At 41.2% G+C, this 27,994-nt stretch overlaps 1 protein-coding gene across 1 annotated transcript in view; it reads left to right on the top strand.

The window, feature by feature from the left end:
• The window catches only part of TRPC3 (transient receptor potential cation channel subfamily C member 3), a 276,775-nt gene that overhangs the window by 196,572 nt on the left and 52,209 nt on the right, over positions 1-27,994 (top strand). The window contains exons 4-6 of the mRNA XM_040330375.1: positions 2,765-2,929; positions 12,242-12,458; positions 15,560-15,793. Coding sequence (XP_040186309.1) covers positions 2,765-2,929; positions 12,242-12,458; positions 15,560-15,793 — 616 coding nt within the window. The remainder of the gene's footprint in view (positions 1-2,764; positions 2,930-12,241; positions 12,459-15,559; positions 15,794-27,994) is intronic.

Here is a 27,994-nt window from a genome sequence, read left to right as displayed (position 1 = left end):
CCTCGGCGTTGACTGGGATGCAATGCGGGGACCTAGTTTTAAGGTAAGTATTTATTTAATAATGAGTTAGTAGCTATAGCAGTTGCGGGACAGGTATACAGGCAGTCAATTCTGGCAGATGACACAGGATCACCTGAGGTGCGGAGTCTAAGTACTAGCTGGTGTTCACCAGAGCTCCTGATGGTGGAGATGGATTTAGCTGCGTGCTAGTACCAGGTCGCAGTCCTCAGGTTTGCCCCACCAGGGTGTGAGCAAGCCAGGTCCAGTAGCGGATGAGCATATAAGGGTTAAACAGCAGCGTGGTCAGTAAGCAAGCCAAAAGGTCGGTAATGAGTAGTTGCAGGCAGTAGAGCAGTCAAGGAACAAGCCAAGGGTCAATCACGAGTGGTAGCGAAATACAGATGGCAGCAGGGATGTCAAATAGCAAGGCACTGGCTAAGAAGGCACAATAACCTGGCAAAGAGGAAGTGCAGAGACAAGGCTTTTATAGGAATTTCATGGGAGGAGCAAGGAGTTCAAGGTTCAACAGCAATCAAGACACAAGGCAGAGTTGTCCAATGGATCAGATAGGATTTGTCCAATAGATCAGGCAGGGAGCCGTCCAGCATCCCAGATAGCTCAGTGGGAAGCATCAGCACCAGACACAGAAGAGGTCCCAGGTTCAAGCACAGGTCCTGACAACAGTTTTTTTTTAGTAAGGGAAAATGTCCTACTACAAAGTTGTCATGGATTATTTGTCATGTCATTTGATTTTTATCTGCTTTTGGCGCTGTTCCAGTGATGTAACATTCAGAATAATTTTCTGCCCCAGTGACAGTCTCCACCTGGACAGACAGAAATGGTGAATCTCTCAGGGAGGACACAGACAACAATCCAAACCTGATGGACCTTCTAATGCTTCCATACGCTATTTAAAGCTTAGCCACGTCCCTCAGACTTGGCATATACATGCAGCCTACCCGTGGGAGGGCTTTGCCTCCAAGAGGCCACATATATACATATGGTCTTATGTGAAATATTAACAACAGTGCTACGCTCAAACACAACAATAAATAAAATCAACAAAAACTATGCCACAAAACCTAAATATTTTAAGTGAAGAATACAAGTGAATAAATGGTTAGTGTCCCTTTAAATGACATGGGACAGTAATGTGTGAATGGTACTGTATATGTACAATTCAAAAGCAAAACAAATGAATAATATCTGTCCTGTTAAACAACACGAAGCATTAGTGTGTAAGTAATAAATAATTCAAAATATATATATATATATATATGAACCAAAACTTGAAACTTATAAAAAATGTGGATGTGTCTCCTTTAAACATATAAATCCAGATCGTTCTAGTCCACTTTTGCACTACTCTACACTGATAACCACCATCAACACACCACACTCACCAGAAGATGTGGCTCCTTTAATTATAGGCACCATATAGGCATTCTGATATTTTACCAAAAACTATTTTATTTATTTGCTATGCTTTTGAACTGCACATATACCATTCACACATTATTGTCCGAAGGCAACTAAAAGGGGCAGTAACCATTTATTCACTTGGATTCGTCACTTGATATATTTATGTTTTGTAACATAGTTTGTGTTGATTTTATTTATTGTTGTGTTTGAGCGCAGCACTGTTTTTACTATTTTCCGAGAAGGTTTGGTTTATTAACCTTTTAGTGCTAGCAGTTGTTTTCTTTACTTTTTTTCCACTAAGTGCTGACTTTACATTTTTCATCAGTCTTATGTAAACAGTCTCCTGTGCGTGATCCCAGCACAGTAGCACAGTCACCATTGGGGACTGTAAAACTCCCAATGCATACTTGCAATTAGGATCTTCCCGATCATGTGGCCACTGTCACAGCCAATCACAGCACTCACATGACCTGAATGCTTGCCGTCGCCTCTTGGCATTTTAATTTTGGATAGAGTGGCAAAGGGCTAAAAGCCCTGTCAATTCTTTTTTTCTTTCTGTGTACTTTTAGAGAGATTGTGCTTCACTTCCTGTCTTGGAGATACAAGTGAGAGAAAATCAGACAGTTGTCACTAAAACAAGTGTTTCCAGTAGAAAATGTCCCCTCTATTTTTTGTTGATAAATCAAAAATGTTGCATTTTGCCATACTTTCAATGTAAGTGTAAATTGTTACCAAGAAAAATAGATAGGGTGAATCCTCTTAGCAGGGACACAAACAGCAATAAAAACCTGCCATTGGTTCGAACTCTTCCATATTTAAAGGGTTGTAAACCCTTGTGTTTTTTTAACCTTAATGCACGGGATGAAAACTTCTGGCAGTGACCGGCCCCCCCAGCCCCATTTTACTTACCTGAGCCCTGTATTTCCCTCGGGGGGAAACGTGCTGTTCCTGTCTTTTCCGGGCTCTTGATTGGATAGATTGATAGCAGCACAGCCTTTGGCTCCCGCTGCTATCAATCAAATCCAATGATGCGGTTCTCGGGGGACGGTCAACCCCTGGGAGAGCGATTCTCCTAGGGGGTTATCTGATGCAAGAAGGAGTCTTGAGAGCCGCCGAGGGACCCCAGAGCGGACGATCGGGGCCACTCTGTGCAAAACGAGCTGCACGGTGGAGGTAAGTATGACAGGTTTGTTATTTTAAATAAAATAAAAAAGGCTTACAATTACTTTGTTCCAACATTAAAACAAAAAAAAATGTCTTTAGATGCATTTTAATGACAAGTACTGTTTAAAGTAGCCATCCTCTTTATGCAATTGACCATTTTTACTCCTTTTGTTTGCAGTTTGTGGCACATCCCAATTGCCAACAGCAACTTCTAACCATCTGGTATGAAAATCTCTCAGGATTACGAGAACAGACAATCGCTATAAAATGTTTGGTTGTCCTGGTTGTCGCTCTGGGACTCCCAATCCTTGCCGTCGGTTACTGGATTGCGCCATGCAGCCGGGTAATTAAATTAAAATATTATGCTGATAAAGATCTTATTCATACCTAAGCACTTTCTGGTAAATTTCCATTTACAGGACTGGGTTTCTAGGATGCTGTGATGCTGGCACTGAAGTGCAATGAACTGGCCCTATATGCCCCAGTGTTTGTGTGTTTGAATAAATTATTGCATTAATACTACTTGATTTGGTCTTGATGTAATCACCAACATTATTACATCATATATGTTAATTTTCAATGTATTTTCTAACGCATTTCAGCTGACGACATAGTCATAGCTAAGACTAAGGTTTCAGCTGAAAAGCATTAGTGTTCTGTTGGGTTTGTTTGAATGTCCCTGATCACTTATCTTTTACCAGATAAAATATTGTTGTCAGACTCCAGATCTCGCTTTGAATATTATGCTTTGGAGGTGAACAGGAACTTGACCTGTTGAGGCTGACATTTTTGGTGTATACTGGTGTGGAGATAGAGATATTTTGCAGCCTAGAGCCACTTACCAATTTATTTATTTCAACATTTTGCTTAAGATTATAAATTAATGTAATGTATTTTATGGTATTTACCTGTAAAAGCCTCTCTTGGTTTGACATTTAAAAGCCCTCAGATTACAGCTGGGTGTCACCATCTTGGATGTGGGTTCAGAAGCCCCAGCAAACTCAGAGCTGTCACTCAAGTGACACCAGGTTTGATTTACTAAGGTCAAAAAGGTTGTTCACTTTTCAAAGTAAGTTGCACTTGTGAAGGGAATTTGTCAGGGAGCTTAGTGAATGGAACTTAGTATGCAGCACTTTTGCTCTTTGTATGGACAAAAGCGACTATGTGCATGAGATAAATTAAAATTATTCCCTCCCCAGAATAATCCCTAAATTGCATTTGTGTTCACTGCACAAGAATAAAATGCTCACGCATTCAAATCTTTAGCGATTGCAAACTTGTAAAAAAGTTGCCCTCATGCTAATTTGTGCCCTCATCAACCCAACCTAATATTATCCTAATAATACAATAATTCAATTTATGCTTTAAAAGAGGAGCAAAGCTGTCCTAAAGTAAATCGCAAACATTTATTTGAGCTTGACCGTAACATTACATTACATAAAGGAACACTAATGTGATATCATTTTAATCAGCAGACTTTGTTGATTATATTTTAGGGTAAAGAAAGTGTGCAAATTTGGTAAACGTTGCCTTAGAAAAAATTTAAGATTTTTTTTCCCCAAATGCTTACTATTTATTCCCACTAAATCATGGAAATAAAAATATACGTATCCAAATTTGCTACCTGATTAAAGCTCTATCTTAGTATATTAGTATGTCAGAATACACTGATCAGTGCTTTCGGGAGAGGATATGTTTGGGGTCTAATAGTAAAGAGTACCTGTCACGGGTGGCCTATGCTGTTCATCCCTTGTGATAGCAATAAAATTGATCAAAAATACAGTTAGAGGCAGTGTAAAGTAAATTTGAATTGAATAAAAAAGTACAATACTTTTTTTTTTTAAGCGCCCAGTGTTCACACAGACATGTGAACTTGCGTGTAGGTTCCGCACACATATGTAAAGGTTGTTTATGCCACACATGTGAGGTCTCGCCGTAAATGAGAGCAATAATTCCAGTAACCGGAACTCCAGAAAACAACACTCTACCCCATCTTTTAAATTTTTTTATGAGATCAAAATCAACAGAAAATCTTTTTCTGTATATCATTTAAAGTATGGCATCAAAAGAAAGTAAGGCAACCACAACAAAGCAGAAATTGTAAGACATGTCTAAAACCTTAAAAAGCTGTGAGACTTAAGAGTTTTCATAAAGGTTAAAGGTGTAACTCAAGTGAATAAAGAAAAATTATCATTTCACTGTTCTGAAAATAGTTGCTTTATAATGACCGCTTACTTTCCTAAGACAAGAGGTGGCAAGAAGCATGCAGAGGGGAAGGGGGAATGTTAGTGTCCTGTCCCTCTGCATTCTTATTGCCACCGCTTGTATTTGGAAAATATTTGAAACTGAGACAAGTTGTTTCATTCCTAGCTATGAAGTCGAACGGCCGCTGGGAGAGGAAGGGGAGACTCCCAGTCCAACCTTATAGCTATGCTTAGGAAGTACCTAGCATCATGCGCGCACAACTGTGAAAAATCTTAATGTAACTCTTTTTTTTTAATTGATTTAACATTGAAATGTAACCCTTTTTCAAAAATTTAAAGGGCAGTGCAAACTGAAATAAAGTATCCTCATGAATAATAATTAAATGTGTTAATGTATGCTGCCTCAGGCATGTATTGATCGGAAAAAAAACTGTCTCATTATGCACAGACTGATCAATGAGATGTTTAAGCATTACCTATTGACAAAACTCATAAAAACTACAAACAGGAAAGTTTAATCTGCATTAGATAGTCATCGATAGTGTACTTGCATGGTTATTTCCTTTAGCAATTTGTAAAACCTGCCATTTAGGTAGAGTATGCTCTGTCAATGTAAGATGAAGTCAGCAACTAGGTGACTATTGATAAAAAACAATCTTTATGCAATCCAAATGAGTACATACATTCAAAGATCAAGGCCCTTGTGAGCTGAAACATGTCAATGATGGCTCTATTTTGGAATGCATGTACTCCTTTGGATTAAATAAAGATTGATTTTATCAAAACTCACCTGGTTTCACCTTACATTGGAGGACTTTTGTGTGCTGACTGGGGACCACTTGTTTGGCACAGTGAGTGGAGCAAGCTCTAGCCCATCTTATACCTGCAATTGGGTTGCAGTGCCAGTACTCTACATTATTAGAGAATGCTCCGTGCCTTTCTTCAACACATAATACCCCATTTTCCAATCTCTGTATTACTTGGATTAAAATAAATAAGATTATTGCATATCAAGGCTTCAGGTACAGATTCCTCTACTGCAAACAGTGAGCATCACAGTAGTGGCATCACCAAATTTCACTCAAAATAGCCTGAGACTAACCGTCAGAGCCAACAGTGCCAGCTGGCCATAGAGTAAATGAATCGATTCCCCCATCCATGTTAAGCAACATGGGTGAAGAAAACTTCACTACCCGCTACTGTATTCAGGCAGCCACAGCACCTATGGTTGCCTGAATACCAGTGATAGAGCCACCCAAAGCTTGGATTTAAAGCTATGTATGGTCAGCTTTAGATGATCTCACACTGCAAATATCCAGCTATGGGTCTCAAGCCACAGGGGAGCCTAGGTACTGTAATAACTGCTATTTTTCAGGAAGAAAGTCAAGAGGGGTTGGTTTATTAAAGGAGTTTAAACTGTTCAGTGAGCAAAGTGAATTTTTACTTCGCATAGAAATGTATACCTAGCTTAGTGAATATAGTGAAAATTATTTGCACAGAATACCCAATCATGTGCAAGGAAATCTAAAAAACAAAAACAAAGATGTTCCCTTGTATGTGATTGGATGGTTGAAATCAGAAGAGTTTCATCTCATTCACTAAGCTATAGTAAGTGAAAATTATTTTGCAATGAGAAACTTTAGTTTAGTAAATCAGCCTCTATAGGCAAATTTTTTAGGATACATAATCTGTAAAAATGCACAGATTTATTTTAAACATTTGCAGTGTATTTAAAAATAACAAAAATGTTAAACGTTGCTTTGGTTGTACACTGCCTTGATTCTTTTTAATACATTTTCTATTTTATTTGGTTTTCAGCATAATACAATAAAAAAGACAAAATCCAAAACATTTTAAAGGTGGCCTCCTTGCTTCAGTGTAGGCTATAACGTTTGATACTATAGAGCAGCCTTTCACTTTTTACCCCAGGGGAACCCTTAAATAATTTTTATGGTGGCTTGAGCCTGGTACACACTATGGGCCAGATTCTCAAAAGAGATACGACGGCGTATCTCCAGATACGCCTTCGTATCTCTGAGTCTGGCCGGTCGTAACTATGCGCCTGATTCTTGGAATCAGTTACGCATAGATTTCCCTTTGATCGGACAGGCGTAAGTCTCTTACGCCGTCGGATTGTAACTGCATATTTACGCTGGCCGTTACGCGTCGAAATATGTAAATCAGCGAGATTCACGAACGTACGCCCGGCCGACGCAGTACAGTTACGCCGTTTACGTTAGGCTTTTCCCGGCGTAAAGTTACCCCTGCTATATGGTGGCGTAAGTGCGGCGTACCAATGTTCCTGCGACGAAATTTGAAAATTTTACGTCGTTTGCGTAACTCGTCCGTGAATGGGGCTGGACGTAATTTCCGTTCACGTCAAAACCAATACGTCCTTGCGGTGAATTAGGAGCAATGCACATTGGGAGATTTCCACGGACGGCGCATTTACATAAAACACGGCCCCTGTTCCAAATTTGAATTAGGCGGGCTTACGCCGGCCTATTTACGCTACGCCGCCGCAACTTACGGAGCAAGTGCTTCGAGAATACAGCACTTGCCCGTCTAAGTTGCGGAGGCATAACGTAAATAGGTTACGTTACGCCCGCACAAAGTTACGCCAAACTACGAGAATCTGGCCCTATGATTTTTTTTTGGTTGGTTGGTTTTTTGGTTGAATGAAAAAAAACTGTCAGCTCTGGTCAGAGACACTGTATTAACTATGTGAAGTTAGTTAGTACAGCAATATCAAACAAAAAACACAAACTCCTGCGCACAAGTGGGATCCTTGATGATTGATCAAATGTCTACATACAGTTCTCTTTAGATGTCAAAAAAACCCGTAGTAACAGAGGCCTTGCTGCCCTTCATGGATGGGGGAATCCTGATAGAAGACAAAAAAGGAGAAAGAAAGGCGCACCAGCCTTGTGTACTACCGTTTGGCAAATTTTTATGAAAAATTATAATAATGAAAACTACTCACAAACAAAGAATGATAAAAGGCTTGTCAAACGATAATTGAAATACCCCTCAAACCACACTCCAGAATGTAGGGGGGGGTTGGCGAGGAGCGTTGCTGCTTTTCTGACGCGTTTCAAAGTAACAGAGACCTCTTCCTCAGAGCCCTGTTGGGGCCTCTGTTACCTCGAAACGCGTCAGCCAAGCAGCAACGCTCCTCGCCAACCCCCCCCCTACAGTCTGGAGTGTGGTTTGAGGGGTATTTCAATTATCGTTTGACAAGCCTTTTATCATTCTTTGTTTGTGAGTAGTTTTCATTATTTTAATTTTTCATTAAAATTTGCCAAACGGTAGTACACGAGGCTGGTGCGCCTTTCTTTCTCCTTTTTTGTCCAGTACAGCAATATCCCCTGTTGAGCTGTTGTGTGCTGACATGAGGAACCTCCCCCCCCCCCCGGCTGAAACTCTCCGATCAGCGCTCTTTGCCATTGGCACAGAGCACTGATCGGGAGTTGGTCGGCTGCTGCTTTTCCAGCATGCTCATCTGACAGGCCTGCTTCTGTCAGACAGTGGCATAAAAATGGGCCGTGTGTACAGAGCTATACAGAAAACTCTGCAAGGTGATTTTGGCCCCAGGAAAATGCAGGCATAATCAAAATGGAGGTCAATCAGTCACAGCTCAAGGAACCCTTAGCAACCTCTGGAGGAATCTTAGGGTTCCACGGAATGCCAGTTGGGAGTGGCTACTATAGAGTATCTAAAGTGGAATATAGACATTATGAGCTTCATACAAACTTTTCAGAGGGTCAGACTAGAAGAGCAACATACTGGCCTGGATTCAAGAAGCAATTGCGCCTGTGTAACCATAGTTACACAGGCGCAATTGCTTACTTGCCCCGGCATAACGAATGCTCTTGATTCAGGAACCTCGTTACGCCGACTGCAGCCTAAGATATGCGCGGCATAAGGCTCTTATGCCCGCATATCTTAGGCTGCATTCTTGCGATGGCCGCTAGGTGGCATTCCCGTTGTGCTCAGCGTATAGTATGCAAATTGCATACTAACGCCGATTCACAGCGTTACGCGAGCCTTTCGTACGCAGTTTACGTTGTTTCCGTACGGCGGTTTTCGCGTAAGGCTGCCCCTGCTATTAGCAGGAGCAGCCAATGTTACGTATACCCGTCGTTCCCGCGTCGCGAAATTTACGTAGTTTGCGTAAGTGATTCGTGAATGGCGCTGGACGCCATTCACGTTCACTTTGAAGCAAATGACGTCCTTGCGACGTCATTTGCCGCAATGCACGTCGGGAAAGTCTCCCGACAGAGCATGCGCTCTACGATCTGCGCGGGAACGCGCCTAATTTAAATGATTCCCGCCCCCTACGGGATCATTTAAATTGCGCGGCTTACGCCAGGCATTTTGCCGGCGCGCCCACGCAATTTACGGAGCTACTGCTCCGTGAATCAAGGGCAGCGCAGTAAATTTGCGGGGGCGCAGGGCAAAAACGTTGCCCTGCGCCTCCGTAAAAAAAGCGCAAATCTACCTGAATCCAGCCCACTGTATCTACTCTCTTGTATAAGGTTGCATAGATTCCATTTGCGGAGAATGTAGCCAGTAGTTACATATTTTCCAGGGCATCCTGTTTCCAAGAGTACTCTTATAATATAGGATGCTATTATTTATGAGTTTAATCCAATCAGCCAAGGATTGGACAAAAAGTGTCACCTTTTGTGTAAAATTGCTTTCGAAACATAGTGGAAAGTGTATACTAAACTAAGAAAAACATTTTCTTTTGCTATATCTCTCTGAATATGCCTTAAACTTAGGAGAGGGCCATCGTGATTTAACCACTTAAGGACCCACTCACGTATATATACGTCATCACTTTAAAGATGGATATCTCGGTAACGGCAGCAGCCGCTGCCATAACCGAGCTATCTATCTTACCTGTGAATGGTCCTTTAAACGATAACGGTGGTCTCCACGGCGGATCCTGCTGCTCTCCCGCGCTCACTGCCGCTTACCGGAGCCCTCGGCAGCGGCGGAGGCGATCGCGTCCTGTGTCCTGCTCGGCTGGGATACGAGTGAGGATCACCGCATTCGGTAGAGCGAGAGCAATAATTCTAGGCCCTAGGCCTCCTCTGTAACTCAAAAGATGCAACCTATAGAATTTTTTAAACGTCGCCTATGGAGATTTTTAAGGGTAAGAGTTTGACGCCATTCCACGAGCGGGCGCAATTTTGAAGCGTGACATGTTGGGTATAATTTTACTCGGCATAACATTATCTTTCACAATATAAAAAAAAATTGGGCTAACTTTACTGTTGTCTTATTTTTTTTATCAAAAAAAGTGATTTTTTTCCCAAAAAAGTGCGCTTGTAAGACCGCTGCGCAAATACGGTGTGACAAAAAGTATTGCAATGACCGCCAATTTATTCTCTAGGGTGTTTGAAAAATATATATGTAATGTTTGGGGGTTTTACAGTAAGTAGTTTTCTAGCAAAAAAAAAAAACGGTTTTAATCTTGTAAACACCAAGTCTGAAAAACTGGCAAGGTCCTTAGGTGGTAGAAGAGGACGCTGCCCTGGGTGTTTTTTTTTTCTTCTTAAGTCATTTATTTGATTTCAAGAAGAAACAGAAAAATGTACATTAATGCTCCACCATCAAAGTAATTGCACAAGCATCAAATAAAGACAGACAGTTGAACCGTTTTGTCAAGTCATCATAAGATTAGTAATGAAATAAATACATCAACAGTACTGGCCTGAGGAAGGGATCATGTAAAAATTATCAGTTTAAACACTGGGGGCCAGATTCACGTAGATCAGCGGATCTATAGATCCGCTCGATCTACCTGATTTAAGATCCGCTCCCGCAAGTTTGGGAGGCAAGTGGGTAATTCACAAACCACTTACCTCCATACTTGCGGCGGCGGATCGCAAATCCCCCGGCGTAATTCAAATTCCGCGGCTAGGGGGAGTGTACTATATAAATCAGGCGCGTTCCCGCGCCGATTTAAATGCGCATGCGCCCCCCGCGAAATTTCCCGGCGTGCATTGCTCCCACTGACGTCGCTAGGACGTCAGTGGTTTCGACGCTTACGTAAACGACGTCCGTCCGTATTCGAGAACGACTTACGCAAACGACGTTAAAAAATTCAAATTCGACGCGGGAACGCCGGCTATACTTAACATTGGCTGCGCCTGATAAAAGCAGGGGTAAGTATACGCCGGGAAAGCCGCTACGGAAACGACGTAAGAACACTGCGTCGGGTCCGCGTACGTTCGTGAATTTGCGTATCTCGCTGATTTACATATTATTTATCGTAAATCAGCGGGAACGCCCCCGGCGCCATTTTTAAATTGAAAAAAAGATCCGACAGTGTAACACAGTGTAACACTGTCAGATCTTAGCCCTATCTATGCGTATCTGATTCTATGAATCAGGCACATAGATAGGACCAGTGTAAGTCAGAGATACGATGGTGTATCTGTAGATACACCGTCGTATCTCTTTGTGAATCTGGCCCTGGATGTTCAACTGCCCTGGGTGTTTTAGCAGGTGGGGTTGTAAATATGGCTGCACCTACATATTACTTTGCTGTTACTTATGAGTGTAAATCATAGGCGTGTGCACAGGGTGTGCGGGTGTGCCCAGGCACACCCTAATCATTCTATGCAGCACAGATTCCCCCTACCACCCTGGCTCCCCACTCCTTCCTTCTGCAGCACCTCAGGCTTCCCGCTTCTCCTCTCCTGCCGGGTGTTGCTGCGGAGATGTTTTAGGATGAGTGAGGGAAGGAGTGGTAAATATGTATTTATCAGCACCTTCCCTTTCTGAATGAACATGGTGAGTGATCAGTAGTGGGTGTTTGAGCTTTGGGGTGCACACCCTAATGCAATAGGCTGAGCACACCTATGGTGTAAATAGACAACCCACTAAATAATTTATCAAGCCATAGCCTGTTTTAAATATCTGTGCTTTGTAGTTCACCAGTGATGTGCACCAGTGATGGACTAACATATTTGTAGCTGCTATTTGCATGCAACATGGCCTGTTCTGCTTGCCATGTGCTGCTCTACTTTGGTACCTCTTCTATTGGTCCACTTGATTGGGTGCCATGTGTTAGTATCCTACCATTGCTGCCTGTTTGGCTGAAGACTTACCACTTGACTGGCTGGTTGTGCTTCCTCTACCTATAATCCCGCATTATTCATACACACTCCACCTTGTTAACTCTTGGTAGGCTTGCTGCCTATAAATATTTATCTGAGAATGATGTGCTTGAAGGTTGAGTTGGAAATCTTTGGTTGTGTATTCCACAGATGAAAGTGCCATGGATTTCCCTGGTACTTAGGTATGCACTGTCATGGGATTCAGCAGTGCACAAAATATCTGTTAGCATGTAATATCCTAAACTAAACTTCCATCTATTGTCTAATTAAAACTGAGAATGTGATCATCACTAATTTTTACTCTGATTACTTTTTTAGCTTGGCAAGATACTCCGCAGTCCCTTCATGAAGTTTGTGGCTCATGCTGCTTCATTTATTATCTTTCTGTGCCTGCTCGTGTTTAATGCATCTGACAGATTTGAAGGCATTAAAACGTTACCAAACATCACTGTAATTGAGTACCCAAAGCAGATCTTCAGAGTGAAGACCACAAGAATTACATGGACAGAAATGCTCATAATGGTCTGGGTTGTGGGTAGGTTTGTTTCTTCTTATAGCTATAGCTAAATTGCCTTTGTTGGAAATTGGTTAGGATTCCTGTTTATTGTTATTGCATACAGTACATCCTATCTTGCCACCTTAACACCTGGCTAATATGCTTCTGTCAATAGATAACATGGTACCTACATTATCCTTTGCTCATATATGCAGCTTACAAATGTGTCTCTGTTCCCTGCACCATTTATTCAGAACCTAATAAGTTAATAGACCTCTCGATCTAGCGCTCCTCCAGTACACTGTATAAAGTTATACAACGAAGCATTGCTACATGTGCATGGTCCATGAATATATAAGAACATGTGATCAGAATTTAAAGGGAGTTGACCCTCTAATGAACTGCTTTTTGACTTTTGGGCCCCAGTGCAGCATCACAAGCCAGCTAGGCAGTAGTTTACCCCTATTTATTTAGAATGACTGGTAGAAAGGTTTTTGTCAAACTATTCCCTAGAATACTTTTTTTTTTTTTTATGTCTCCTTGCAAGCTGTTTTTTTGATGCATGTTAAGAGCAGTAAGGCCAATAAAGTGACTTCTCTTTGGTTGGCCTAGGTACTGCACTATGCATATTGCTGTTCTGTGTGAACGTCAAACTGGAGTATCTTAAATATAGCAAATAAAGAAAAAAATATTAGAAATACCTATTTGCTATCATCTATCATCAGCTTTGATTCCTCTCTATCCTGTTTGTGTTGTGTTGCTGCTAATTGTATATGAAACAGGTATTCTGCTGAATATGAACAGTTCACACCTTAAGGATGCTAACGCCTCGTGCGTACGCTTGATTTTCACAACCTTTCAATAATGCACTACGTGACCGTGTTCAATCTGCTGTATGACTCACTTTTCAGAGAATTTTAACCTTTTAGCAGACAGTGTTCATGAACAACGTTGAATCTTTGCACTGTAATATCTATGTATACAACGGGTTGGTTTTACCAAAGGCAAATAGACTGTGCACACTGCAAGTGCAGTTGCTCCAGAGCTTAGTAAATGAGGGAAAGCTTTGCTGACATCCATCAGCCAATCACATGCAAGCAAAATGCTATTTTTTTTTATTTGCAAAGTGAAGCTTTGTCAGAAACCATGAATCAGACCGAGACAGAGGTACAGTTAAATCACACCTGTTTATTAATAATAATAATAATAAGATAAACAGAGTCAAAACATAGCCAGAGTTCAGGAACCAGATCGGATAGTCATCCAAGCCCAATGTCAAAGAGCCAAAGATATATGTAGTAGAACAGCAAGCAGGATTAGGAGCTAGAAGGGATGTCAGCCGAGCAAAGTCTTCAACAGGAACGCAGGAGAAAGTCTCTGAGATGTTGACCAAGGTGAAGGCAGAGATCATCTGAACTGGAAGGCTTAAGTAGACAGGACTGATGAGCAGGATCATCAACAAGGTGGGTCACTGTGGAGAGATAGGAGCTGGCAATTAGCCGACAGCTGAGCGGCCAGCTCAGAGAAGGAAGGGCTGAGCCCAGGCCTGGGAAGCTTCACCTAATTTATTAAGCTCCAGAGCAACTGCACTTGCAGAGTGCACAGTCTATATGCCTTTAGTAAATCAACCCTTCAGTATAATCTATTTAAAGGGTAATTCCACTTTTGTAGGAGAAAATAATAGTTAATAAAAAAAAAATACAGCATATACAATTGCAACTCAAGTCATATTGTAATTGAATGTTATTAAAAATTACCTTTCCATTCCAATCTGCAGCTCTGTCAATTTTTGTAAAATTCAATGCAATATGGAATAATAACAGAATGTGCACAGAACGCTCCCCAGAAACATAATTTCCTGCTTGTGTGATTGGCTCATTGATTTTCCCAAAAGTCTGATACAAGTCAGATTTCAGGCATCCCCTGCAACAAAAATTTCATTTTTGGTGAGATACTCTCAATAGGAAATCATGTCTAAAGGCATACAGACCCTGTAATTTTCCTCATTAGAGCCCTGCAGGTGCAGAAGCTGATTGATATTTATGAAACCACTCCCTTTAGATTCACTGATCACATGGACACAGACAAACACACAAGGGTTTCTTCAGAATAACAAAAGGTATTACTCTGCAACAAAGGTTGTTATAATCCTTGCAATGTACATAGATCACCCAGATGGGAATGTTTTTTCTCAACAAACGTTTCTCTTTAAAGTTAGGATTCGTTTGCATTTTGTAAAGAATCCAAACCGCACAGAAACATCAATGCATAGTCTGTACCATTTAAAGAATAACTAAACATTTAGGGGCAGATCCACAGAGCGAGTACGCCGGTGTATCTACTGATACGCCGGCGTACTTTCAAATTTCCCACGTCGTATCTTTGGTTTGAATCCTCAAACCAAGATACAACGGCATCTGGGTTAGATCCGACAGGTGTATGGCTTTGTACGCCTTCGGATTTTAGATGTAATACTTCGGCGTCTGCTGGGTGGAGTTCTCGTTTTCCGCGTCGAGTATGCAAATTAGCTATTTTTCGACGATCCACGAACGTACACGCGGCCGTCGCATTCTCTTACGTCGTCTCTAGTCTGCTTTTTCCGGCGTATAGTTAAAGCTGCTATTTTGCGGCGTATAGTTAGACTTGCCATGTTAAGTATGGCCGTCGTTCCCGCGTCGAAATTTGAATTTTTTTTTTGCGTAAGTCGTCCGTGAATCGGGATGAACGTAATTCATGTCTAAGTTAAAAAAAATGACGTCCTTGCAACGTCATTTAGCGCAATGCACGGCGGGAAATTTAAGGATGGCGCATGCACAGTTCATTCGGCGCGGGGACGCGCTTCATTTAAATGAAACACGCCCCCTAATCGCCGATTTGAATTACGCCACCAGAGATAGACTACACCGCCGTAACTTACGGTGCAAATTCTTCCAGGATTCGAACTAAAGCCAGGTAAGGTACGGCGGCGTAGCGTATCTCTAAAAAAGCAAATGCAAACCAGAGACAAAAATTATTGTTATTTATTTTAAGTGCAACATTAGAAATGAGCCCTGGTTGTTCGCTGGATAGCAGTGCAGCGGCTCATCAAACAGAATTATCTTATTAAGCACTACAAACAATGCTGTCTGTTTTTATTGCAGGCATGATGTGGTCGGAGTGTAAGGAGCTGTGGATAGAAGGTCCCAGGGAATATGTTCTTCAGCTGTGGAATGTATTAGATTTTGGAATGCTCTCCATTTTTATCGCAGCCTTCACAGCCAGACTATTAGCTTTCATGCAAGCCACCAAAGCTCAAAATTATGTGGACCAAAATATTCAAGAAAGTGACCTTTCCTTGGTTACTCTTCCTCCTGAAGTGGAATATTTCACCTACGGTAAGAATACAGTGGTATTTATGCTTGGAATTAAATACAGTGGAACCTCAGTTTAAGAGTAACTTGGTTTGAGAGCGTTTTGATTTGTGAGCAACTTTTATTTTTAAATTCTGACTTGCTTTGCAAGTGTTGACTCGCAAGAGAAGCAGAATTCAAGCTAAATAGGCCTGCAGTACCTCATTTGGCCTGAGGTACAGGGGCGCAGGGAACGAGTCGAAGTGTCCTCTGGCCTTTTCGGACGTTTTTTTATTGGCGCTCTCTGGTGCCACCCCCCCACCCCTGGCCGCATTCGGTATGGCATCCCATTGAAGTCAATGTGGAACAAATAATTTTCGTTTCCATTGACCTTAATGGGAAAACTTGCTTTGATATGCGAGTACTTTGGCTTACGAGCATACTCCTGGAATGGATTATGCTCGTAATCCGAGCTTCGACTGTATACATTTTGGATTGCTAGGTGGTACAGTATATCTATTTAATACATAGCAGGTTTCAAAGTTTTATTAAGAGGTAAGCACTGTAACAGAATAAAGAATAACAATATACCAACCATAAGAGTAGTTTTTCTGTTTATTCTACCTTTGTCTTGAGCTAGCATAGATGAAAATGAGGAAGTTTGGAAATAAGGTCACAATTCAAGCATGAAAGATCTTTTTTTCCCTTGACTCTCACTTATAAATGCATGCTGAATCCTTTGAGCACACGTGTGTGAGCCACTGAGAGCCAACACTTCTTGGCAGAAAAGGTATTTACATGCCATCACTTCCATCACATTCCAAAAAAGCAAGATGTATATTCTTTATAGATGTGTATCAGACAAAGCCATGAGGACCGTTCATTTATACCCCAGTGGCCGACTGTGCACTGCCTGATAGTACATTGTACAAATATGGGTTAAAGCATAGAGTTCTTTGTCAGAATTGTATACAGATGTTTCAGATTTCTTTCTAACATGATATAGGACCCCATGGCGTTTCTCTCTATTCCTAACACCAGACTAGTTCTAAGCTGCTATGCTGTAGCCAAGTCGGAGCTCTGACTTAATAGACTCAATAGAATACATAACTTGTTCTGGGTCAATGGAAACGCTGAACCATAAGCTTGAAAGCCTGGGAGTAAGTCTTTTATGTAGCGTTCATCTCCTGTACTTTTCTCATAACAGGTTCTCTTTAAAATGCATATTTTGTTTGACACAAATTGGAAATTTTAATTTACAATTATTGTTCAGGATTTTCACAAATTGTAATATAAACCCTGAGCTATATAACATACACTAAACATATCAGCATATTGTAGCTTAGAGTACAGTTGCAAAATGAAATAGTATTATCCAATTATCCATAAGTAAATGTAGCACGTCATACCATGTACTCCATTTCCTGCATTAGCCTTTATTAGACGAGGGGTAATTTAATAACATGATGTGTTACATAGGACAGAGACCGTTTATCTAACTATTGATATCTGAATTCAACATTGCTTGTTTTTGTTCTAGATGTATGTTTCATGAATTATAGTGTGTGCCAGACCTGCCGAGTAATTATTATGTTAATAAATCACAGACAGCCTATATCAGGTTACTTACATTGTAGAAATGGAGGCTGACATTAGACTGGGACATAGAAACACAAATGGTAGGGTTTGTAATTAATCAAACTGCTCTTGGCCATGCTCTGCCATGTGGATGCTGAGCTCACTATGAATTGATCAAAGCATTTAACTGGAACTCGTTTTTTCTCTACTAAGTAGCAGCTTGTTTGATGTCTTGTATCTTTGGGAGATGTTTTTTAGCTAGTGTGCAGCCGAGTGTAATAGTAATCATTTAAGCTACAGTAATGATGTATCGTTCCCTTGCAAATGCAGTACGCCTCATGTAAAGGTGGCCATACAGAGATTGTCCTACGATATCAATGACTGTGTGACAATCACAATGTGAACCTCATGTGAATGATTGTATTGGGAGACTGGTATCTATGATGCAAGATATTTGACAGTTTAAACATTTTCATCTAACAACAGAGTAATAAAAAGGAGCTACACACCAACCTGCTTCACAAAGCATTAATGTCATATCATCTGACATAAACTGAATAGGGCAGGGGTGCCCAACCTTTTGAAGGCCGAGGGCCACTTAAGCGACTTGGTAACCAGTCGCGGGCCACAATGAGCGGAGTGGGTAGATGAAAGGTCTGTGTCCACTTTGCATATGCAAAGCAGATACAGGCACAGCCCAATCTACTCTATGGGCCCTCTGATCCAATCAGATGGAAGGGGACGGATCCACTTCTGTTTTTTTTAGCAGATCAGATTGGAGATAGGCAGGGTGTAAATGGACAAAAAGTCTTACATCTTCCGCTCCATAGAGGTGAATGGAGGATCCGATTGGGTTGGACCGTTCGTGTGATGGGGCCTAAGGCTGCTTTTACAATGAATGTTTGCGGTCTACCCACACTGTGGGTGTGGCGCAGTGTTCCTGTGGATTTCCAGCAAGTTAGCTGCATTTTGCCATAGACGTTTATTATATCCTGCAAGTGTGTTGCACTTTCTGAAAAGCCACTTGCTTCCTATACTGCCGGCTTCATTCACAACACTGATGCTCTGAGATGGCAGGTTGGCAACCTGCAATCTGGGCTTGCCAACCAGTCATCCCAGAGCAATGAATTTGATATGCCACACTTCTTGAAAGGCTTGATTACTTTTTCTGCATCAATATCATTCCAGGCTTTTATGACAAAGTTGCACAAAACATCCAATGACTTTTCGCCGCTAACCATCCACTCATTCCTCTGCTCTCGAATGCGATCCTTAAATGACTTGTTTAGGCACACATCCAGTGGCTGTACCAACTATGTCAATCCTCCAGGAATAACCGCTGCGTCTGTGTTCATTCTTGTCAGCCTTTCCTTTGTGCTGGGAGTCAAATGAGCCCTGAACATATCCCACAACAGTAGGCTACGTTCTCGACCGAGTCCACCTGGTCGTCTACTCCATACATTTTCAAGCCATAGCTTTACCCCTTCTTCATCCATCCAGCCCTTTCCATTCACATGTACAAAAACTCCAACAGGGAACTTGATTTTCAGCATTGTTTTTCTTTTGAAGATAATCATGGGTCTTAGTTTGGCATCATCAGCTGTACATGCTAGTACCACTGTAAAACTGGACTTCTCACATCCTGTTGTTTTAATTAACATGCTTTTTGCACCTTTTGAATTGACTGTCTTATTTCCAACCATATCAAAATTCATTGGAGTTTCATCCATATTTCCGATCTGACTTAGCGCATAGCCGTGTTTCTTGCACTGTTGTATGACATATTGATGAAAATTGCTTACTTTGCCGTCGAGATCTGCAGGTAATTTTTGCGCAATTTTGGTCTTTTGCCTCAGTACCAGATCATGCCTTTCCAAGAACCTAGAACACCAGGATATAGTGGCCTTAAATCCTTTGCTGTGATCTGGGTGAGATTTGGCCCACTGAAGTGCAGAAATTCGTATGGTGTTTTGTGTCACTACAAAACCATTGTGACGATGCTCATGCACCATGTCTGCTACATGCTTCTCAAGTTCTGTCCAATGTGGGGTGCCTCTTCTTAATGCACACTTAGCCCTTGGCATACTCTTTAATGCATTTTCCTTTGCTTTCCAGCCTCGGACCATCTTTTCCATTACTCCATATTGTCTTGCAGCAGCGCAGTTATTATGTTCCTTCGCAAAGTTTACAACTTTGATCTTAAAACTGGCTTCATGTTTTCTTCTCCTTGCTGGAGCCATGCTGGGGCCCTGTCTATCAGCCATTTCTGAAATGTGCCAGGTATTGTAATCTGTCAGGTATTACGGTATCACTTATGAAATCAAAAAGGAAACTGGTGAACTACAAGTCCCAGAGATCCCACAATTGGTAGGTAGCAACAATAAATCCTCTCCTCCAAAGCACCATAAATCATATCGGTATTTTATATGAAGGGGAGATCTGGAGCTGGATGTGCAGTACAGGATGTATATGATGCTTTGTAATATACCGTACAGTAGCACCAGGTACACACAGTATACAGTAATATGATGCTTTGTTAGGTACAGTACGGTATATATGATGCTTTGTTCCAGGTACTGTATACTTTTGATGTAGATCAAATGCCTTTGTTGGTACAGTATACTACTGTATAGTACAGTATATGTTACATTATATGTTAATTTTGGTTTCTATGGTTCCGTTTCTACTGCAGAATACAATGTGCATACAGTGTGCACAGCTGAGCCATTCACGGCAGACAATGCATTTTACTAATTTGTTGATGGATGCAAAGCCTGCTCAGATTGGCTTAACAGGCTCTGCATGCAGCAACAGCGTGCATCGCCCGCCGGGATTGGCCGAGCGGCGCACACAGTGTACACTCAGCATTGCCGTGCACCCTGCGGCCTCTTCACCTGGTACAGAGCACCCGGCGGGATTCACAACGATATGGCGGTCTCTTCACCTGGTACCGACCACCCGGCTGGCCTCGCACCGATCTGGCGGCCTCTTCACCAGGCATGGAGCACCCGGCGGGCTTCAAATACATATTGCAGTCTCTGCACCCGGCGTATAAGACGACCCCCACGTTTTGGCAGTATAATTTGGGTATGAAATAATTCTGAGTGAACAAAATAGCAGCGCTAAGTTCAGTGACTGAACAAAAATAAATAAATATTCCCCTGTGAAAGAGTGTATCATACATATACTAAATACTAATAAAATGTGCATATATATATATATATAAATATATACATATAAACATACACATAAAAGAAAACTAAATAATTGAATAAATGTGATTGAATATTCAAAACGTTCATCCAGTGGTCAAAAATAAGTTGTAACAAGCCAAGTCTGTAAGTGATTCAATTTAAAGTGATTACATTTTCAGGTGTCCACTTAGTCTTCTTGAACAATCTTCCTGCTGTGTTTAATAAATAGTTTTGATATACTTCACTATTGGAGCCATTTTGTTTTTACATATGTAACAACATTGAGGTGCTGGAGCACTGGTGGAGTCGTTTGATGCCTTTGGAGTCTCTGCGGTATTGCCAAGCATGTGAATGCGAGGCATGTCCTATTGGTAAGCGCAATTCCTTAGGGTGTGGAGTCACTGAGCACTTATGGTGTGGTGGAAGGTCTTAAGGAAGATTGTTCAAGAAGACTAAGGCCACGTACACACAATCAGTCCATCCGATGAGAACGGTTTGGACCGATGAAAACGGTCCTTTAGTCCGATTTCATTGGTTTTGACCGATCGTGTGTACGCGGCCTTAGTGGACACCTGAAAGTTTACTTTCACTTACAGACTTGGCTTGTTACAACTTATTTTTGACCACTGGATGAAAGTTTTGAATATTCAATCACATTTATTCAATTATTTAGTTTTCTTGTATGTGTATGTTTATATGTATACAGTATATTTATATATATATGCACATTTTTTTAGTATTTAGTATATGTATGATTCACTCTTTCACAGGGGTATATTTATTTATTTTTGTTCACTGAACTTAGCGCTGCTATTTTGTTCACTCAGAATTATTTCATATCACTATTTATTTATTTAAAGTAGCTGCTTTAGGGTTCTTCTCAGTTTATTCTTTGGCTCAATGGGGTGTGAGAAGCTAGAAGGGAGCCTTTATATTCCTTTTTTTACCATTTTCTATAGTATAATTTGGGTGTAAAAGGTCGTCTTAAGCCTCGTACACACGACAGAGGAACTCGACGGGCGAAACACATCGTTTTCCTCATCGAGTTCCTTGTTAGGCTGTCGAGGAACTCGACAAGGCAAGTTTCTCCATTCCCGTCGAGGAAATAGAGAACTTGCTCTCTTTTTGGCTCGTCGAGTTTCTCGACAGTTTCCCTTAACGAAAATGTACACACGACCGGTTTCCTCGGCAACAAAAATATCTCCCAGCAAGTTTCTTGCTGGTTTTTGCCGAGAAACTCGGTCGTGTGTACGAGGCTTTATACGCCGGCAAATACGGTACTTCAACAGTCTGTGGCAGAGACTGTTCCTGTGCTGTCCGTGCATCATCCCGGCTGCTAGGCCATGTGAGAAAGGTCTATCTGGGTTAGCAATACCCACTCAGGATTGAGTGTTGAAGATTGGAACTTTTAATACTATTGTGCATTCTGTACCGCATACCTGAACCTTCCCCTTCTCTCTACACTCTCTACTTCCTTCACAAGTTTATGCAGTGAAAAATAAAGCCTACAGTTGGAGGTTTTACACCTTATGTGGACATTCCAGTTACTACAGACATCTCTCCCTAGACAACGAATTTAGAGGTAACGTGCAAACCCAAAATCTAAACCAGCAGCTCTTTCGGGGGGAGTGCTACATGTATTATGGGTAAAACAATATTTCCATCAAAAATGCTGCCGAGGGCAAAGATTGTTCACTACTGACCATTTTCAGTGCTTTAAAAATATCCCTGTAAAATGCTCCTAATATACAGACATCAGAAGAGTTTTCTCTAAGCATCGCTTACGTTATATTGGTTATACAGACAGCAGAAGAAGAGTTTTCTCTAGCCATCCCTTACGTTATATCGATTATACAGACAGCAGAAGAGTTTTCTCTAGCCATCCCTTACGTTATATCGATTATACAGACAGCAGAAGAGTTTTCTCTAGCCATCAATTACGTTATAGCGGTAATGTACTGACATTATGAAATGTTCTTATCGCCAGTACTATACATATATTTGAAATGCCATGATATTTCCCTAATGCGTACAGCAAACTGTAACCGGGTACAAATTGTCCCACGGGAACACCAAGAAATTAAGTGACACATTTCTTGTTTACAGTTATGAACCTAAAGTCCACTAGGTTAATTTGGTTCTAAACATCATGAATTCTGAAGCTGTATCATTCCCCACTTTGATGTTCTCAGATGCTGTGTTGCTGCAAATAGAGGCTGCTGAGGTCAATGTAAACAGAGAGTAGAAAGGCAATGCTTAAAGCCTTGTTCCGTTTTCTTTTCAAAAAAACGATTTCAGACTGCCCAACTGTCCACCCTGATTACAATGTTTATAAATATTTTTTTTTTGGGAATATGTAACATGAAGATTTATAGCATATAAAACATTATACGAGAAAAAAAATACAGATAAAGAGCATTAATCATTCATCTACAACGACGCAGATCCATTTATTCCGTTTTTGAAATGAATTGATTTTATTTATCTCACTCCAGAAGACATTTTGCACATTTGAAGACTCGCAGGCTTATTAGGGCTCATGCACACTGCAGCTCAAAGAAGAAGCTCCTATACAGGCTTTTGAGCTTTTTTGAGCTCTATTTTTTTTTTCGCCTGAAAACTCCCCTCTATGTTAGCCAACGGGGGTTATTTACTAAAGGCAAATCACTCAAAGTGCACTTGGAAGTGCAGTCGCGGTAGATCCGAGGGGGACATGCAAGGAAAATAAAAAACAGCATTTTAGCTTACACATGATTGGATAATAAAATCAGCAGAGCTTCCTCTCATTTCAGATCTACCCCTCAGATTTACAGCGACTGCACTTCCAAGTGCACTTTCAGTGCAATTTCAAGTGCACCTTGCACTTGTAGTTTGCACTTGTAGTGCAAAGTGGATTTGTCTTTCGGAAATAACCCCCAATGTGTCCATGCACACTTTGGCCTTTTCAGTTTACAGGCATAGGTTCTTATAGGCAGGAAAAAAAAACACTAAACTCACGTTTTTCAGAGGAGCTTTCAAGCCGAAAAAATGCCCAAAAACGTGTGAGAACAAGCATGAAAGCATGAAATAGCATGAAAAAGCTCAAAGAGGCTATAAAAAAAATAGGAAAAATAAAGGGGAGGGTTAGTAAAAAAAAAAACTCTTATGCTCAAAAAAGCTCAAAGAAGCTCAAAGAAGCTTAATAAAAACGTTCAAAAGAGCCCAAAAAGTACAAGATTTTTCAAGCTAAAATAAAATCTCAAATGCATGTAAAAGTAGCTTTTTTTGAGCCGCAGTGTGCATAAGCCCTTAAAGAGTAGTTCCGCCTGCGGGGAAAATAATGGAAAGTCAGCAGCTACAAATACTGTAGCTGCTGACTTTTAATATATGGACTTTAATATATGGACTTACCTGTCCAGGGAACCTGCAATGTCGGCACCCCGGCCCATTTTCGGCAGTGGAGTCTTTCTGCTTCACAGCCAGCTTCCTACTAAGCATGGGCAAAGCGCGCCAAGCTTTCTAACTGGCCTGGTGGCGAAGGAAGGAGAAGGGGGGCCAGATTTCTGAGGGACGGCGCCGCTGTGCTGTCTCCTGGAAGTGGGTAAGGGTACCTGAAGCAGATCAGCAGAGGTTTCACTTTTGAGTGGAACTCCGCTTTAAGAAAATGCAGTGATCGTGCGAATGGACAAAATATAGCTTACCATTGCATCGGTTTAGATTTCAACTTTTCTGTATCGGAATTATCATTCACAATTATCTAAGTATGAATGATGTCCTCAAGGTATTATTAGAGGTGTACAATGGAGGTTATATGTGCCCCCGATGCTGCTGGTGCCCAGGTGTGCCAGTCTTTCTTGTCTACGTAAACTAGTAGTAGGAATAGAGAAGCCAAACTAAGAATGACACTGGATGGCAAGAACCATAAAGTGCTTTTTCCTAGGTTTTTCTGATTCCCCACTCCAACCCTCTGTTGAAAAATACTACTTCAAGCAGGGGACACACATGGACTGTATATCGTCCTTGGTTCCCACAATACACTGTTAGGCCTAAGCACTGTCATATTGGGGCAGGGAAGGGAGTCATTTCAAAAGTTGTTTTTTGCTTAGAACTTTCAGAAGATCCCGGGGGTGATGGGCAGAGATGAAAATAGGAGAAGTGGCATCATACGATGCCTGTAATACAGTGCTATTCTTAGTTTGATTTTTAGCCTTAGTACAGGTTTACTTTAACATTTAGCTTTAATTCAAAAAGCTTACTGGTCTTTGTTGGTGGTTGTGTATGCATTTGCTTAAAAAGAAAATTACTTTTAATTTGATGAAAATGTGTGTTTCTAATCTTTCAACGTCAAAAGCAAAAACAGATATATATTTTTTTTAGATGGGGATTAAGAGTGCCCTAATATTCCTTTTACTATGCTTGTTTTACAGCCATCTGGAGTAGAGCTTTTACCATCGGTAAAGAGTTATCTACATTTTCAATCTCTTCAATGTCAGCGGGATGATCTACAGTTTTAGACTGTTTTATCACATACCATTATATTTTTACATGGCTTTTGTTTAAACATACTGAGATTGTCTGTTATAAGCTATGGGCATATCAACCTAATAGGGAGTGTAGAAATTTAAATCCTAACCCCAGCCAAAACATTTTTTTTATAGCATTTGGAAGTTTTAAAGTAATAGGAAATCATTCCAATAGGAGCAAGACTGCAAAAAAAAAAAGTCTATGAAAGTCAAAGTTTATCTTTATTATGGTCTACACTCCCTCTCCTGACCATTATTTCCAATATTTCTTATCCTCCTTTCACAAAGATTAAATGTGAGGGGAAATCTCCCCACTAGAGTCCACTAGTGCATATATGGCAGTCAGCAAGAGGTTAAAAAAAAAAGAACACTGCCTGCAGGTTAAAGAAACAGGATGCAAATGATTAGTATGTGTTATATTTTATTCTTGCCTCATTAAAAAAATTGAAATATAAATAAAGAAATGATATAGAAAATTGCCACACACTTTTAAAGAAAGGCGATATGGCTGAGCACATCTGCCTTTATTAGATCTGGGTCTGTAGCAGCACGAGAGATAGAAGCAAAATAGACTTGCTCCATTATCTGATCTCTGTCTTTTTTACCAGTAAGCCTGGAAATAAGTCAGTAAGAAATGTTTTCTTTTTCATAGGGATATAGAACGATGCAGTCACAAAGTTGGTGGTTTTGAGGGGTAGCACAGTAATATGGCCAAAATCTGCACACACAGGCTTCAGTCTGTATAACAGCAGTGTATAATGTAAGCTTTCGCAAGGACCAGCTTCAAGCAGTTTTCTTTAAAATGTGCTTGTAAAAAAACAAAGTCATCCGCCATGTTGGTATCAGGGGCCCTTTTCTGCAAGCTGTTGTCATCCATATTCCTCTCCCTTGGCGTTAGTTAGAACTCCGTTCACTATCTCCCCTATCTTCCCCATTTCTAATGGAACACAGCAAGGGTGTCCCCTGTTCCCCCCTCCTTAATGCACTTTGTATTGAGCCCCTGGGAGCTCATATTAGGCAAAATCCTAATATTCATGGTATCCCAGTCTGTATTAGAGGCTTTAAGATTTCCCTCTTTGCAGACGATGTACTGCACACACTCACACAACCCCATGTCTCCCTTCCAAACCACCATATGGAATTGGACCATTACAGTTCTCTGTCAGGTTACAAAATTAATACTTCTAATACAGAAGCCCTTCCTCTTAACATTCCCCACCAGGTATTTTCCCACCTCTTACAATCGTTTAACTATTCTTGTAGGACCTCAACTTTAAAGTACCGAGGCATCAATCTTACACCTACCTACGATACCCTTTATAAAGCTAACTTTCCCCCATTATATACTTCTATTAAAACATCATTTGCCAAGTGGGGGTCCCAGAGATTGTGCCTTTTTGGTCGCATGGCGGCCATCAAGATGGCGATTTTACCCAAACTTCTTTATCTTTTTGAGACACTGCCTATCCCTATCCCCTCTTCACACGTTAAGTCTCTCCAGGTGGACCTGCTGAACTTCTTTTGGAACTACAAAAGACACCGTATTGCTATATATATCGTCTATGCTCCTCGAGGCCAAGGTGGTCTTGCATTCTCGATCATAACTAAGTATTATTTAGCGACCCAGCTACGTCCCCTCGCTTCCTGGTATACTCTACAGGTGGTTCTCAAAAAATTAGCATATTGTGATAAAGTTCATTATTTTCTGTAATGTACTGATAAACATTAGGCTTTCATATATTTTAGATTCATTACACACAACTGAAGTAGTTCAAGCCTTTTTATTGTTTTAATATTGATGATTTTGGCATACAGCTCATGAAAACCCCAAATTCCTATCTCAAAAAATTAGCATATCATGAAAAGGTTCTCTAAACGAGCTCTTAACCTAATCATCTGAATCAACTAATTAACTCTAAACACCTGCAAAAGATTTCTGAGGCTTTTAAAAACTCCCAGCCTGGTTCATTACTCCAAACCGCAATCAATGGTAAGACTGCCGACCTGACTGCTGTCCAGAAGGCCATCATTGACACCCTCAAGCAAGAGGGTAAGACACAGAAAGAAATTTCTGAACGAATAGGCTGTTCCCAGAGTGCTGTATCAAGGCACCTCAGTGGGAAGTCTGTGGGAAGGAAAAAGTGTGGCAGAAAACGCTGCACAACGAGAAGAGGTGACCGGACCCTGAGGAAGATTGTGGAGAAGGACCGATTCCAGACCTTGGGGGACCTGCGGAAGCAGTGGACTGAGTCTGGAGTAGAAACATCCAGAGCCACCGTGTACAGGCGTGTGCAGGAAATTGGCTACAGGTGCCGCATTCCCCAGGTCAAGCCACTTTTGAACCAGAAACAGCGGCAGAAGCGCCTGACCTGGGCTACAGAGAAGCAACACTGGACTGTTGCTCAGTGGTCCAAAGTACTTTTTTCGGATGAAAGCAAATTTTGCATGTCATTCGGTAATCAAGGTGCCAGAGTCTGGAGGAAGACTGGGGAGAGGGAAATGCCAAAATGCCTGAAGTCCAATGTCAAGTACCCACAGTCAGTGATGGTCTGGGGTGCCATGTCAGCTGCTGGTGTTGGTCCACTGTGTTTTATCAAGGGCAGTGTGAATGCAGCTAGCTATCAGGAGATTTTGGAGCACTTCATGCTTCCATCTGCTGAAAAGTTTTATGGAGATGAAGATTTCATTTTTCAGCACGACCTGGCACCTGCTCACAGTGCCAAAACCACTGGTAAATGGTTTACTGACCATGGTATTACTGTGCTCAATTGGCCTGCCAACTCTCCTGACCTGAACCCCATAGAGAATCTGTGGAATATTGGGAAGAGAAAGTTGAGAGACGCAAGACCCAACACTCTGGATGAGCTTAAAGGGGTGGTTCCCCCTAAAACACATTTCTAACAATAGATTCGTAAGACCCGTTACACTACGGGTAGACTGGCTTTTTTTTTTTAGTACATACCGCGATCTCG

This window comes from Rana temporaria, chromosome 1 (assembly GCF_905171775.1).
Source record: "Rana temporaria chromosome 1, aRanTem1.1, whole genome shotgun sequence".
Taxonomy (NCBI): Eukaryota; Metazoa; Chordata; class Amphibia; order Anura; family Ranidae; genus Rana; species Rana temporaria.
The sequence above is the reverse complement of the archived record's forward strand: the minus strand, read 5'-3'. Positions and strand labels throughout refer to the sequence as shown.